The sequence below is a fragment of the Dermacentor silvarum genome, chromosome 2, assembly GCF_013339745.2.
Source record: "Dermacentor silvarum isolate Dsil-2018 chromosome 2, BIME_Dsil_1.4, whole genome shotgun sequence".
Taxonomy (NCBI): domain Eukaryota; kingdom Metazoa; phylum Arthropoda; class Arachnida; order Ixodida; family Ixodidae; genus Dermacentor; species Dermacentor silvarum.
This window is the reverse complement of record NC_051155.1, coordinates 168267331-168283375: the sequence shown is the minus strand read 5'-3', so window position 1 is coordinate 168283375 and position 16045 is coordinate 168267331. Positions and strand designations below refer to the sequence as shown.

Sequence of the window (16045 nt, the reverse complement as noted above, 5' to 3'; positions counted from 1 at the left end):
AACCACCTTGAATTGCAGATGATTTCTCCATTCCTTTAATACATTCTGGCGCGCTCGTACTTGTTGGTCGTCTTGTCGTCTTGTGCAGATTGGTGTGGCGGGCGTCTTTAGAATAAAAGCGCGCTAACTCAACTTGTTAAAACACCTTTGCTCACCTGCCTTTTCTTAAGTTGCGACTGGAGGTTTTTGTTAGTTTTGTAGTAAGCACTGTGTTGTGATCTTGTCATTCGCGCTACCTCACAACAATGGCAGCGTGGGGCGATGGTAAGTACCTGTGGCTCTTGCAATAAGCCACAGATTGCATCTGCTAACGATATCGTAACTAATGCAAAACATATTACATCCGTGTATATCGCAGGTGGAGGCTTTATGCCACCGGACTCCCAGGACACACCACAGCGCAAGCTTGTGAGTCTCGATGCTGAATATGCGTCGATTTCGCGTCTGAAAATACTTCACTTCGCACTTGCACCCGGCGCGAGGAGGTGTTGAGACAGCTAATACTTGACGCCAACGGAACCCACGTTAAAGCCAACAGACACAACGAAATGAAAATCGACAGTGTAAACCAGCACTAAGCATGTTTTCTTGCCAACGTGGCTGCTACTTGTTTTGTATATGTAAGACGACGGAAATAACTGAAACTCTGGCTTTAGCGTCTAAAGGGGCTTTAGAACTTGTGATCCTATGCCCATTTAGGACAACAGATTGTGAAGATAACTTTATTCGCTACCATTCGTCGCTGTTATCTGCACTGACGTGACACATTAAATTATAACACATCAGATATGTGCTTGCTTGGACAGTGACGCAGTCGGCAATATGTTGGGACGCTCAGGTCAACATGGTAGAGCTTCTCTGCTGCGCGATTCTTCTCATAAAAGAGAGAGAGAGAAAGGTGGGCATACGTTGATGATTACTTCGTCGCAGCCGACACAAGCAGCGATGCTTATTATGGCCCGTCATTGAAATGAAAGTTCTACTTGCGGTAATGTTCTAACATGCAGCCCTGTTATTACGCCTCTGCTTCACCAAAAAAGGGCCACAGTGCATTGCCTGCTTGCCTCGAAGACCGAATGTTAATCAGGACATGATCAGGACACTAGGCCCTTGTTCCTAGGATGAAATAGTGCCTTTATTTTCCCTTGTTTGTATTTTCAGACAAGTCGCCATGACAATGTGGTTCCATGCACCATAGCTCAGATCCATATGATGGGCCAGGACGCACTGACCATAGGATCACTTGAGGTGCAATATGTAAGTATGTTTCGAACAGAATTTATTTATATTCTCGCCATGCATTGCATCCTTTGCGGCTCTGTTTGATCGAGAGCAACATAGTTATGTGTACAGGCATGGCAGTGTGGACAAGCCTTATCACTTTAGGCACCATGGTGTTTTAGATCACAACCTACTGAACTCCATACATGCACAGATGTCCCTTCTCCACTGTGCGTGGTCTAGTTCACCGCTTTTGCCGCTATGTACAGAATGTGCAAGCGAAGTGGCGCTAGTTATGACCTGGCTTCTGTGGTCTGTTCCAGTGCTCACACTACTATTTCGGCTGGTGGAAAACACTTGCATTGTGTGTGTGATGGCACAGTTCATGAAAATAAAAAAACGAAAGGAAATTTACGAATATATTGCATACGAATAGCGAAATTAGAGTAGGAGGAGCAGTGCAAAACAGAGCAACGAGTACAAGTAGTAGAAGGTATAACTTTTCCTTGCATTGGTATAGGAGAAGGAGAAAGATTGATTTAAAAGATTCATAGGATAAAATGTAGTGCAATGGTATAATAATGACATTAATAATAAAATTCATTTTTACTATGAACGAGGAAAAAGAATCATGCCGACGACGTAAATACAGACACTGCGGGAGTCTGCAGAAGGCAGGTGTTTTCATTCTTGGCTACTTGCAGCTTTTTTGAGCTCATTACAGATAGGCTAATGTCATAGATCACTTATGCTTTCCTGCTGGGTTCTGTAATGCAAGCGTGAGCAAGGCAGATCATCTGGCGTACATTTTCACAAGTAATTCCTGCATCCAATGTTTGCAAGAAATATATCGAAGCTGTGTCAAGGAAAGGTGAGCATTTCTTTTTTTTTTTTTTTTCACTATTGTTTAACATCTAGTGAAGTTCAAAGCTTTGAACTGGTATTCCAGTGCTTTGAAACACTCTGCATTGTGTTAATTATGTCACGTAAATGATGGCTATATAGGTGATGGGACTCTTTCCAAAGTTCCAAATTAGGGTAGCTTTTCTGCTTGACACGGCGACAGCATAACGGTGGCACAACAGTCATGTATGCAGTCAAGATGTATGCACAATTCTGTTAATAAACTTGCGCACAAGTTTTAAGAGCTGAAATAAGTGGTCATCATTACGTCCTCGAACGTTACGGTGGTTCCAGTTATAAAACGCGGAGAAACGAACTTTACACATTCGACAAGGAAACTATTGTGAACTTTATGAACTCATTAACTTAATGTGGAAGAACTGTGCGGTTTGTTGGTTCGTGCAAAAGGGCAATACAAGTGGTTATTTAACACTATTTTAGAGGGTGGCACTCTACATTCGCCGACTTTTTTTAGGTTCGAACAATCAACTTTGGAAGCCAAGTGAACAAGCATAGCCCAGTGACGTTACAGCAATTGTGCTTGTAAAAATAATAGAATATACAAGCAGCTCATCACACCAGAACAGCCGGCGTTCTCAATACTATGCTCCTTCAGCCGCCCGTAGAGTGGTAGACGAATAGGTCATATAAGCGACACAAATAGCCAACGGTTGAATGAGTGTTGATGCAGGTGGTTCCAATCTGTGCTGGTTATCTGTGCAGGTCTGGAGTTCCAGTAGATTGTGTTCTTGATGTATGTTTGTACTTGTCACATTTGGCTGCTTTACAAGCTATGCTGTTGAATGGTCTTGCAAACTGCATTGCATGTATTCAAAAATGTAAACCGTGCTTTTTGTCTCCGTTCTTGCGCCCACTTTTTGTATATTTGAATCCTGCATCTTCTAAGGTGTTTGTACTTTTGTAACACTTTTGCTTTTCGCACATCTCTATAAAGAATTTCTTTTCTAAATGTGGCATGACATAGGCCCAGATAATACATTAAATACAGTTCATTCAAATAATAAAATGTGTGGTAAATTTCTGTCTACCGTAAAATCCCGAGCATACGATTCCGAACATACGATTCCCTAGGGTGAAAAATAATCCAAGAAAGGTGGGGGGGTGGCACGGCATCTACACTACGTGACAGACCACAGCTACATGCGACCGTAGTGCATATGCGCAGCTTTTGCTTTGTGCACGACAAGGCTTGAGTGCTAGCTCGCCCTCATATGCAGCAGTCTGACCATGCTACGTGGTGCGGACCGGCTTTGTCCTTCACCAGCTTGACCGACAGATAGTAGCCACATCCAGCTTGCAAATTTTTGAAGCGCTATCAATTAGTCTGCCAAGGCGTCTACCCGGAGTGGCCATGAGTGAGCATGCACTCGTAAGTGTGTGTGGTCTGACCTTCAGTTTCGGGTGCATCGAGGCTAGTTCAGCGTTCAAAACTAGTCGAAATTGGTGAGACCCTACGGCTACGACATCGATAAGCGGGGTGGCCAAAGTTTATTTCTTGCGCAGGCTGCCGCGGCCCACCGTGAGCAGACGATAGTCTGCTTCTTCCAGAAGTACGTAATTATTATAGAAATTTTAATGCACATTTTCACTTACTGCAGCCTGTTTATTGAACTTCAGTAAATGTACACAGTAACAGTAGAAAGAAGCGCACTGATCGAAACACCCTTTTTGATTGACATCAGCTATTGACCAATAGCAGCTGCGTATGGGAATCCGCTATATGACAAAATAAAGTGTCCAGAAGAAAGTGAGGAGCAGGCTTGTGCTGAAATGAGAGCGTTTGAAAGAAAGGTAACTTCGCACTCCGCTTGCAAGCTCCATGTGGTGCGCACGGCTGCAAAACTTGGCTGAGATATTCATAGCAGCATATGCCATCTGCGGACTACGTATTTTCACGCCCAAGGGGTGGTTCATGGCTCCTTTAACACGCATAAGTGTAATGCAGATGAGACGACTGTCTGTCTGGTCACTGTGCACTTACCACTTCACTATGGTATGCAGTAAGCACCTCCAGCTTGACAATGCATTAACTTGATTCAATAGTTACTGTGATTTCTTGTGCGGAATCATTTCTTTCATTTGCTAAACATGGCGAAGTGGGCTTCATAGTAGCCGCAACGCGCACAGTAACTGCTTTTTTTTTTTGCCTATGGGACAGTTTAATTTAACACCGTATATACTCAAGTAAGAGCTGCACCCCCAACCTTTCAGCCGAAAATTAAAAAAACAAAGGAAGTTGTAGGAGAAGCGGAGAAGGGGGGGGGGGGGGATTGAGTTAGCCCGGCCAGCTGTATTTTCGTATGAAGCTGCTAGAAAAAAGTGTCTGATAGTGTCTGGTGCCACATTCAAGCTAGAGGTTATGGAGTACGCCAAGCAGCTCGGCAAGTATACATGCAACTGGCCACAACTTCGGCATCGAGATGAAATGTCTGTCAGTGTTCCATACAGAAAGAGGAGCTCATATGAACAAATAAATTTGTTAATAAAACAATAGTGATCACTCTTTTGGTACAGAGAGATCGTGGGGATCAAGCCCAGCTGGAAAACTTGGGAGTCAAATAGCTCACCCTCATGAAAATTGCGGAAAAAAAAGAGTGCAGCCCTTACATAAGTATATACAGAAGTTCAAAACAGCACTAACATCTCTCTTGTGCTGGCACTTTAAACTGAGTATTCTATGGAACGAAATGCATTATAAAGGAAAAGCCAAAACCAGAGCTATGACGTAATAGTTCAGCGGAAATCCGCTAGGTAGCACCAGAATTGCACATGCAGCTGGGTGGAGGGCATGGGAGTGAAGGTTGTATAGCTCTTGATCATGAGAACTTTTCAGGCACAAGAGCAGCATTTTGACAGAAGCATTGCTTGACCTCCTTTCTATTTATTTTACCCTGGCGTTTGTGTCGTGGTGGAGAACTATATGTACACACACACACATATATATATATTGTGGGCGTTTATTACGCACATCTTCCTCATCTGTATGTTATCATCATCATCCTCACAATTTTACCTATCCTTCTCTTCTCCTATATATGTGATCATCATCATCGTCTATGTGCTGCGCTTGTTCGCTGACGAGCTCCCGGGCCTAATAAACGTCGTCCCAACCAAGACGTCACAAGATATATATATATATACACATAAGCAAATTTTGGGGTTTGTGTTGGATCATTTGTGGTGTAGGCATATGTTATCAGTGAAGTATACTTAAGGTGTGTTGACATGCAACAAGAGTGTTATTTGTAAGCCTTGCCTCTTGCTTCTTCCAATGGGTAGATGACTTCTTAGTTATACCTATGGCGATGTGTTTGTCCTACAGCAATCACGAAGGTTCTAAATAGGTTTAGGGGTTATGGTTTATGCTTAACCTTCACTTTTGAAATAACAAGAACTAACTGCGCAGTACCTTGACTTCAACGAGTTCATTTTTTGCTGTTAATATTGGCTTAAATCTGTGAATCAACTTCTGACCTATTCTTGACATTAAAGAATTATGACGAGGGGGTTTCCACCTTTACTGAGTGCTGCAGCAAATAATATCTTGCTCGCAACAGTCAAAGCAGGTGTTTGCCACACAGGCTACTTATTTGGAGGACACTGGTTTGCCAAACCCCGTAATTTCTTCTGTTTGTGGTGGTATATAGTGTTTTCAATCAAAACTAACAATGGAAGCATAGGTATGTTTTTTGGTGTGTGGGTTGCCGGCAGTAAGCATGCAAAAAGTGAAGGCACGTGTCATATCACGTGCATCGCACGCTGAACCGGTGTTGTGCATGTCATCCCTCTGTCATGTGTAAATGCATATGTTGGGTAAACGGGCCACTGTTTAACGATTTGTATTGGGGAAACTGAACTTTCCTCCCTAAATGAAGTTGTCTTTATCGCATTAACTGATGCATTGTGTGTCATGTTGTTGTGCCCTTCTCTTCAGAGATGCCATTGCCAATCTTTAACGCACAAAGTAGTTCTAAGAAATGGCCGAGGTACACAACATAAAAATTTCGAATAGCAAGTGTGTCAGTGTACTGTCGGTGTAGAATTTGATCATTTGCGTCAGTCGTGATAACCATTTCTCAGAAACAATGAACACCAGTTGAACAAATGAGCTTTTTAAATCGGCAATCGTTTACGACATTACCAAGCTAATGGAAGACATCCTTTCTCCTCTCCATGTACAACATTGTCCACTCTTAGGAGAGACACCCATTAATCTTTAATGCTCTAAGTTCAAAAATATTCTTCTTGTATGTGGGAAGAAATTAGTCAGCACTGATGTGTAATGCTGGTATCTTATAAAAGATTGTCCTGAGAGCCTTCCTTTTAAACTTAAACTGCTATGGGTGCTTTTGTAGTAATGTAGCACCCTCTAAGTACACCTCACTTGAACGAAGACTTTTTTGAGGTTCCCTAAAATTCATACAAGTGAAAGTTTCTGTATTAATGTTTCTTCTGTGTAGGGCTGCATTCCGTACTGTATGCCAAGCTTGCTGCGATTTTGGCACAACGTGGGTGCACATCATGTAGCTGATTGTTTTTGTCCTTTCTCTGTGGCAGGTGTCATTGGTGGGACTAGTGACAGGTGTCGACCAGCAGAGCACTCGTGTCAATTTCACTCTGGATGACCGGACAGGGCCACCAATCGAAGGACTGATTTTTGCCCAAGAAGAGGCAAGTCACTATTGCACATGCATGCCCTTCTACACAGGCAGGAGTTAAAGACCACTTGTTGAGTCAGCATAATGTGATGTAGTATTACTCTGTTTCATACTTAGCAGGCAGTGCTGCAGAAGCTACCCAAGTACTTGGCACTATCGATCAATGCAACATAAGGCACCCAATTTCTTGATTGATTACCTTGAGTCAGTTGGCTGCCTTTCAAAACCATAACTTTCATTTAGACTCAAATGTACACCATAAAAAAAAAAAAAAAAAAAGCAGTGAACTCAAGATGTCAAGTTGGACTGAAGTGTTCAGCAAGTTGTGTTGCTCACTTTTTTTTTTTTTCTGCCTTCCTCCTTCTAATACCTTCTCTCCCCCTCCTTGCACAGTGGCATGTAGGTGAATACATTTACACAGGCAGACCTCTCTGCTCCCTCTCTCTTTAGTGCACTCATGTCTCAGTCCATGCATTTTACATTGTAGTTGTTTTTGATCTGTAAAAAATGTTCTGTACGAACCCTGAGTATGTGATGTTGCCCCATGTTTCGTTTATGAGTGCGAGCAGTGTGCTGCGGCCATTGGTTGCAGAAATGCGCTGCTAAACTTGTTCGTTAGCAAATAGGTTCAGATTTGTGACACCTTCCATGTAATAGTTACAACCTTCCATGTAATAATTACATCATACGTGTGGCATAAAATTATGAGACTTAATGTGACGTTGACTTACATGGCACATCTTTCATTTGCACGTGACGCACCATTTTTTTATCACAAATGCAAGCATTGAGAAAAGTCTCTCTAGTCTTTGTAGCATTACCTGCCTGTACGAAGTGGAGTATGGTGTTCTAAAAGAATGAAGTATAAAAGATGAATGGCAACATTATATTGACAGTTCTGAGCTGTCACGTTTATGCGTGCAGGAGCAGATGCGTGTCATGAGCCACCTGGTGGAGGGCAGCTACGTTCGTGTGGTGGGCCCTGTGCGCTCCATTGAGGGCAAGCGCCAGCTCAAGGCTTTCAAAGTTTTCCCAGTGACTAACCTGAATGAGCTGAGTCTCCACCTTGCCGAAGTGGTGCATGCCAACATGGCTCTGCGTGTGGTACGTCTGACACACATTCTCTCTTAGTATAGTCTGCTTTCTCGCTTTTCTTTGCACTTTCCTTTTCCATACTACATTGTATCTTGCTTGTTACTAATGTTGCATAAATAGGAGCGCCAGCTGCACATGACTATCCCTGCTAAATCGCTGGCTGATCTCTGCTCACATTTCGCACACGGGTATTGCACACTATGTTTTCAAGCATTATATTTACCGATGTTGTCTGCGATAAAACCGAAGTGAGCATCGTCTGGCAACGATGCCACTGAAAACATGTTGATTCCACTGCAACGGCGGCACTATTTGTCATGGCTATAGTGCACAAGATGTTTTCACTGTAACAGTGACAAATGGTGCCACCATTCTGTCGCAGCGGAATTGAACACTTGAGAGTTACATCACTGAAATTTGAGTGAAATTTGAGCGGAGATCAGCCAGCGATTTAGCAAAAAGGGTCATATACACCTGGTGTTTCTATTTATGTAACGCTAAGTACAGTACAGACCACTTATAACGTAACCACTTATAGTGCAGGACCGGATATAGTGCGGTCTTTTCAGACTCCCGTTAATTTTCCCATAGCATTCCATGTATACATGTATCGCTTATAGTGCAGTAGCGGGAAACGAAATACCGGTTACAGTGCGGCTGCCTGGGAGTACGGAAGTCAGCGGAGACGGCAAACGCTCCCCTCAAACGGGCACCCCAAGGAGTGCTGAAAGAGAGACGAAGTGGAGGAGAAGGGCACGTGGTGCGAGCGAACAGCCAGTGAGGCAGAAACCAGAATCTTCAGTGCGAGTCGTGAACGAGGACCACGACACTGCCGGCCCGCCAACGCTCGCTTCGCGATAACGGCAGTAAACGAAACTTCAAGGAGCGGGTGGCGCCGGCACAGCACGGCGAAGGGCGCACGCGGAGACCGTGGAATGTGAGGGAGGCGCGCGACATTGAGGAGTCTCTCCTAAGCTTTTACTCTATGGCGGTGCCGGAGCAATGCCGGTCGGAGGCGCCGCCACGTGATTTGGTTCGAATTAACGAGATTCGACTGTAAATTGAATGCAAACGTTCTAGCCGCATTCCTCGACTGTCGCATACGCGTGGCGGCTCGCTGCACATGTTTTGCATATTAGCGGGCCTTGAAAATTGTTGCTTTGGTTATAGTGCGGTACCGCTTATAGTGCGGATATTTGCAACTCCGGCGACTTACGTTATAAGTGGTCTACACTGTATAACTCGGACTTGAAAGAGCAATGCAATTGGTGGCCTTTCATTCCTTTCTTGTTGTAGTTTGAGCTTGAAACATTACTCTAGCTATTCATGGGCAGAAATAAAAAACTAACGACGGGAGTACTTGGTTTTTCATTGTTTACTTCCTTATTGTCCCTTGGAAATGTTACACAAAGGATGGTCGGGAAATTTGTTGCCTGTTCACAACACAGTTGTCGTGAGATCAGACATGCAGTTATTTGCATTGACTTATATGCCAAGTTCGCTACGCCATTACTGTAATTTCTGGATGAGGAGGGCCTCCATGCTTTGATTTAAATAGCTATGCCGCAGGGCAAGCTTCACAAAAAAAAATGTGGTTGATCCCTCTTATATAGGAATCGGTATAGAACACGAAAGTGAAACGTGTCTTCACAGAAGTAGTGTAATGTTTATTGCACATTGATATATAATGTCTATTGGTGTTTTGTGGCTAAAGCGCCCTTAGGCGTTGATGCACCCACGCTGACGCCTGGTGGCACGTCTCCTCCATCACGACTACCAACGTCGATGACCATGAGCAACCGTCGTGCATATGGAAGCTGCACTACGCTGCACACGCTAGCACAACGCGAAAGACGAAGCACGTAACTGACACACTAATACAATGCGCAAGACAAAGCACGTAACTGAATCGTCACCGAGTCAAATCAGCGCGTACAGCGCGTCGTAATTGCAGCCTCCGCGATCAACTTCAGAAACATTTTCAGAGCTAATTGCGGAGGCCACGCTCCGCTGTGCTGAGTACGGTGAACGCCACCTGGCGTTGGTAGTGCTTCTTGATGCCAGCGTCCCTTCGAATGCTGGCATCGAGGCGTCGTAGTGCTGAGACCACCGAAGCGTTCACTGTCGGTGCGCGTTAGTGTCATAATGCAGTACTTCTCTTTTCTGCTCGTAGGCGGCGGCACCGCCCCGAGCAAGAGCGCGGGTACACGGAGGAGTGTTAGATATATAAGGCGCGTCTGTGTAGCTCTCTGCAAATGCGTTTGTGGCGCAATGGGTTAAACGCTCGGCGATCTATCGTCGCGGACCGAGAGGTCGTGGGTTCGATTTCCAGATTTTGCATGTTTGTGGAACTTTTTCTTCTGGTTTCTTTCTTTGTATTATGTTCGTGTACATTGTAAGCTGACGTATTTCCGTGACGGAAATACGTCAGTGAAGTCTTGGTGGACCCCGGCATAAAACACTTTCGTGTTAAAAAGAGAAATAAGTGCTTCAATATCGGACGTCCATTTTCTGGTTCCTGTTGTAAACATTTGTAGTGGTGTGCCCACAGGTTTCCACGAGGGAATGCCAATTAGTTTTAAGGAGTCTCTGTCACTTCTGTTTTATGCACTTTTATTTTTTGCTTGCATCTTCTCTCAACAGGGCTTTACTCCCAGTTCATCGAAATTTGAGCCAATGGATACCAGCAACAATTCATTTCTTGGGGCTGGCGCTAGCAATCTTGGTTTGAACCCGCAGCAAAAATTGGTGGGTGACCTTTCTTTTCATATGCAATGAATTACCATGTGTTTTAAAATACACATCATTTTCTCGCATTTATTTACATCTGATGGGCCACACAAAAATGACCTACGTGTTAACATGGGCCATCTTGAGATGCCTTAAAAGGCCCCTCACTAGGCCCTATCGCAAATTTTGGCTATACACACTGCAAGTTGTAAAGTGCTGTCTAGGAAACATTTTACTGCAATAATTTTTCAAGTTAGTTCATTATTAAAGTAGATGGGAGGAATTTAAATGTTGCGTTGCCATGCAGCCAGGAGGCAAGCTTCACTGCCTATGCAGGAATTCATCAGCTCGACCAGTGTCTGCAAATTACATTCGTTGCCTGCCTTCTCCCATGCCAGAACCAAGGGACCACATTATGTTTACATCATGAGCTCTGCCTTTTTCTCTTCTCGTGCTCTTGCTTTTTTCTTCTTCTGCACAGCACACTTCTAGGGACAGTTTTGTAACTTCTGCATTGGATGATTTACAGAAGTTACGTGCCGTAATCGGTAACGTTGCAGTAGTGTATCTGATGTACAGGCATTTATTCATGTGAGCTTGACCCTCTGGCAGGGAATTGGGTTCCCTCAAGAGGAAGGGCAAAAGGGCTGTAATTTTAATTTTAGCTGTTTTCGCACCGTGCAACGGTTTTGATACTTTACCAGCAGGTTATCTATGCACCACACTTGTCTGTTTGCTGTGTCCAAACGTGATGAAGGGCCCTTTAAGGTAATGTGCTAGCAGAATAAACTGAAATGCAAATGGCTGAACCTGCAGTTTTGATATAAACTGTATCACCTAAAGCTAGCCTCAGAAGTGTGCTTGATAAACATGAAGGTTTAAGAGTTCTTGTCTTACCCTTATGAAGGCAGCCATAGATCATGCCACACCGGCAACAGGTGTTCACAAGCATGATTCAGCTTGTGTGGGATACTCTGTCAGCAACAAGATACAGCTGCTGTCTCTGAGCACCGATAAAGAATCATTTTCTCATGATTATTTATCACTTCTGTTTCATTAGGTGGGGCAGCATGTCAGTCATTGATGGAAAGGTAAAGATATAATATAGTTAAACCTCTATATAATGAAGTCAGTAAAATCATCAATTTGCTTAATGATATCGAAATTTCATTATACTGAATTTCGACCTTTTATGCAAAAAGTAGTTGCAATGGATTTTTCTAACGCGGAATGGGCTGCAAAATTTTCCGTATTATCAGGGAGTTGGAAACAGCAAATTTTGATAAGAAAAAAAAATTCATTTTGTTCATTTTGAGAGTCGGCGACGAAAGATATGGTTTCATGCCATGTCGACGATATCTTCACAACGGTGGTAGGAAGTGAAGCCAGCCACCCTTTTGCATCCACTCCGCCTCCGCAGCTTATAGTGTCGCCCACAATGGGGACTAATCTACCAGGAAAAGTGCTGACAGCGGGGAGCAAATGCTTCGTCTGCCTCTCGCTTCAACGCATCTCTGAAACTCGAGATTATGCAACCTCCATTACTAAATGCGCAAGAAGACAGTGCAATTGATGCCATGCCACCTCGGTACACCCACTCTTTGCACATGCGGCAGATTATTCCCCCCCCAAAAAAGGGGCGCAGGTTGCATACGCAGCCCGCGCTGACAACCATGCACAGCCACGGCCACGCTTGAAAAGGAGATGCACACCAACCTGCTCCCCACTTCCTCCCCTTGAGCGCCATCGAGCGTGTTACTGCAAGCTCACTCCCCTCAATATCCTTTCCCATTGCTCACGCTGGAAGCCGGTGCTCATCAAGCTGCTAGCCTCCTAGGTTCACCGTTGTATGCTTTCACTCGCACCCAAAGCATACAATGCATGTGGGGCGCAATAGGATCTTATCGCACTTGGACTTTATACGACTGCTATTTAAGAGGTGTGTTTGCAAGCAGCTAAATTAAAATTAAATTATAGGGTTTTACGTGCCAAAACCAGTTCTGATTATGAGGCACGCCGTAGTGGGGGACTCCGGAAATTTGGACCACCTGGGGTTCTTTAACGTGCACCTAAAACTAAGTACACGGGTGTTTTCGCATTTCGCCCCCATCGTGTTTGCAAGCAGCTGCTTGTAATTCAACCGTTTGACAATCTGCGTCCGCGGAAGTTTACAGTCAACGACCGATTTTCCGGACATGCCGGGTCATTCAGACGCCTTCGAGACACCGCCACATACCCCATAGAGTCAATGTATAAAAACTGAATTTTCAGACGCAAAAAACCTTTGCTGTCTGATTTTCCGCACTTATTGCCATGACCACAAGTCCGAAACAGCATTAACCCTTTCAGACACCACTTAGTTGTGTTGATTGAAAACTTACTTTCACTGCATTTCTTACATCTTCAGAATCATAAAAAGCTCACAGCTGCAGAATAGACTAATAATTTTCAGTTCTTTAGTGAGTTTTGTCAAGTTTACAGAACATGGACTCCATGCGAAAACTCACTGCAGGAACATCAGATATGCAAACATCAATTATTTCATGCCTACCAGGCTTGGAAAGCACCTATCCAGCCACTCTAAAATTATGACTGGCTCAACGTTGCATGTTGTGAAAAACAATGAAAGAAGTGACTCCGCTACATACAATGACACACTCACACCAAGCAAAATACCCAACCACTGTCCTTTGTACTCGTCTTACTAAAACAATTTGCCTGTGTAATTCAAACTTGCAGCACTATTTCAATCAGAAGTGTTTCAAGATATATGGGACACATTTCAAATATCCTTACTTAAATCATGGCTTTTGCTGTTAACGCAATATCTTGGTCTACACAATTGTGTACATAGCGTCTCAAAGGGTTAATCGAAGCCACCGGCGCCGCCATTTCGATTATCTTGTATGGTATGTATTCCTTAATTACACATGCGTGCCTCGCCATCACCTATCACAGTACGAGCACCAATGTACTGGCCCTTAGAGCTACTTCGGACATGCCGCAGAAAATTCCCCGCAGTATGCTCACCCATGCGTCGCCTGAAAAACGCTAACGCACACCAGCAAATCCCTTCGCGGGTCGTCACATGCTGCGTTCACAGCTACCGCCACCAACCCCATCGCGATAAGCACCTTCATTTATCTGTTAGACAGCGGGTCTGGCGTAGTGCGGTTGGAAGTGTACTGCACGCTTTTAATAGGCGATAACCCAAATGCGATACTGTTCCCTGTTGCAGGCAGCATGTTTCGTTTTGGCAGCATCGTATTCCACCGTCGCCCCCCAGCTCGATTTTGTTTTGGTTTCCCTTTGCCGTCTTAAAACGCTACACAGTAGGAGAAAAGCAAAGCGCGTCTCTGGCCACTCGAGCCCTGCCAGCTCGGATGTGCGTCGGCACCTCGTCCTGCAACGATTCTCGCTGAGTGTGCACGTCAAAACTTTCTGCCGAAATGCCCCGCCCGCTAAAGTTGCTGGCCTAGGCCGAATTCAAGGAGCACAGACGTAAGCTTGTCGAAGATGCAAAAACGAGAACTGCCACTAGCGCGGCACACGGCATCTCGTGCTGCAACGATTCGCACAATGCTTCTCATTACGTTGATGTCAACTACAACCGAGTCCGCAAATTTTTTTGTGACTTCGAATCGTACGTTTTCTCGGCTAGTAAGTTTTTTTCCTCGTGTGTTTTTCCTTTTTTCCCCCTGAACATATGAACGAGGTTCTACTCTAATAAAGAGGAAAAGGAAGAATATTTACGAAATATGGCCACTGTCTTTGCCAAGTGTTACAAGTTTATTGCAACCCAACCACTACATAAAAGCTTTCATGAAGTAGTCGTCAAGCTGAATAAGGCTGCTACATACCCTCCTTGTAACAGGCTTGCAACAGGCTATGTTGAAGTATGGTGTGTTGCAACCTGATTTTTTTTAGTGGGACCTAAGAGAAGCCCATTGAATAGCCAAACGGCACATTATAGGTCCCTGGTGATCAAACAGTACCGGCATGGTGCAGTTTTATTTTCCTGTAGTGTCTCTTTAGAGGAAGTAAAGACATGTCAAATGAGACATTCATAAGGTTACTGTAACGGCTAGTATATTTGAAGGTGACTGATTTTTCAGTTCACGCATGTTGGTGCTCACTATACCTATTGTGGCTACACTGAATTGCTGTCTTTCAGGTGTACGAAGCGATCCGGGAGTGCACCACAAGCATTGGGATCGGCCTCGATGAAATTTGCTCCAAACTGAAGTCGATGAACAAGAATTCAATACGGTATTTCCAACCTTCTCTCTTTTTTAATATTCCGTCTCTCCCATTCAGGAACATTTTAAACATTTAAGATTGCTGCAGCGACAGTCGTCTGCTTGTTCTGACATCAGTGTTGGCGCCGACTCTGAATAGATCGGGCCAGAGTCGCTTTACTTGTCTATTTAATTACTCCAGCTTGCTGCTTATTTAGAACCTCTGGTTTTATTACAAAGGTAAATGCTATTTGCAAGTAATGTTTTGTTGGAATTTACAGTGACTGGTGGGAGAACCAAAAGTCAGCCAAAATTTTTTTTATTTAGCACTGCGAACTTTTTATCAAAGTTTTCTCGTGTAATTATCGCACCCCACAACTTCGCTTGAATTTCCTGTGAAAAAAAAAGTGCTAGCATTAACGTCACTAAATACGGTAGTACGACACAAAATAAGGGCAGCAACTGGTAATGTATAACTTTGATAAGTGATTAATGTTATCAGGACCACTAAATTAAGTGTAAGTAATTGTGGACTTAGCTTCAGCCGATGTCATTATGAAATACCTCTCTTGCAGTGACGTGGTCGACTTCCTTGCTAACGAGGGACACATTTTCACTACCATGGATGACGAACACTACAAGGCCACTGACTCAGCATAGCAGCAACTGCTCCCTCCTACCACTTTTTTAATTTTATTTTATGAATGTTACATTATCCAGATTTATTGTTTGTTTAATGGAAATAGATGAGCTGTGTCTTGCCTTGAGCTCTTGGCCCCACATTTGCATTATGTTGGCAGTCAGACTGGGTTGTTTGCCTTTTCCTTGCTTGCAGTTTGGGCAGAACCATTAATGGCAGGCTGCAAACTGGCACCTTATTTCGTTCCCGTGCGACTTGCCATATGCTGAATGGAAGCTCCCTTTTTAAGAAACATTGTGGAAAAAAGACAGAAAATTTTGCTTTGAATTGTGAAGAAAACTGAGTTGTGCTGAAGATTGGAGCTTTAATACACTGCACCCTTACATGCCTTGGTCATGAGTTGCCTTCCAAGCAATTGCTGCTAGACAAGCCCAATCATGTGTGTTGTTATATAAAAGAAATTTCAGAGGGCCCAGCGCTTGTCTGCTGTCTACCCTTTTCTTTCGTGTAGTGTTTTTTTTTTTTTTTGTACTCTTTAA

At 43.9% G+C, this 16045-nt stretch overlaps 1 protein-coding gene across 1 annotated transcript; it reads left to right on the top strand.

The window, feature by feature from the left end:
- Nucleotides 1-38: 38 nt before the first annotated feature.
- LOC119442067 (replication protein A 32 kDa subunit-A-like) lies at nt 39-16034 on the top strand. The gene is made up of 8 exons (XM_037706785.2): nt 39-264; nt 359-408; nt 1162-1257; nt 6703-6816; nt 7728-7907; nt 10542-10646; nt 14803-14897; nt 15442-16034. Exons 1-8 carry the CDS (start codon nt 246-248, stop codon nt 15524-15526), a joined length of 744 nt encoding a protein of 247 aa, XP_037562713.1. The 5' UTR covers nt 39-245; the 3' UTR covers nt 15527-16034.
- Nucleotides 16035-16045: the final 11 nt, after the last annotated feature.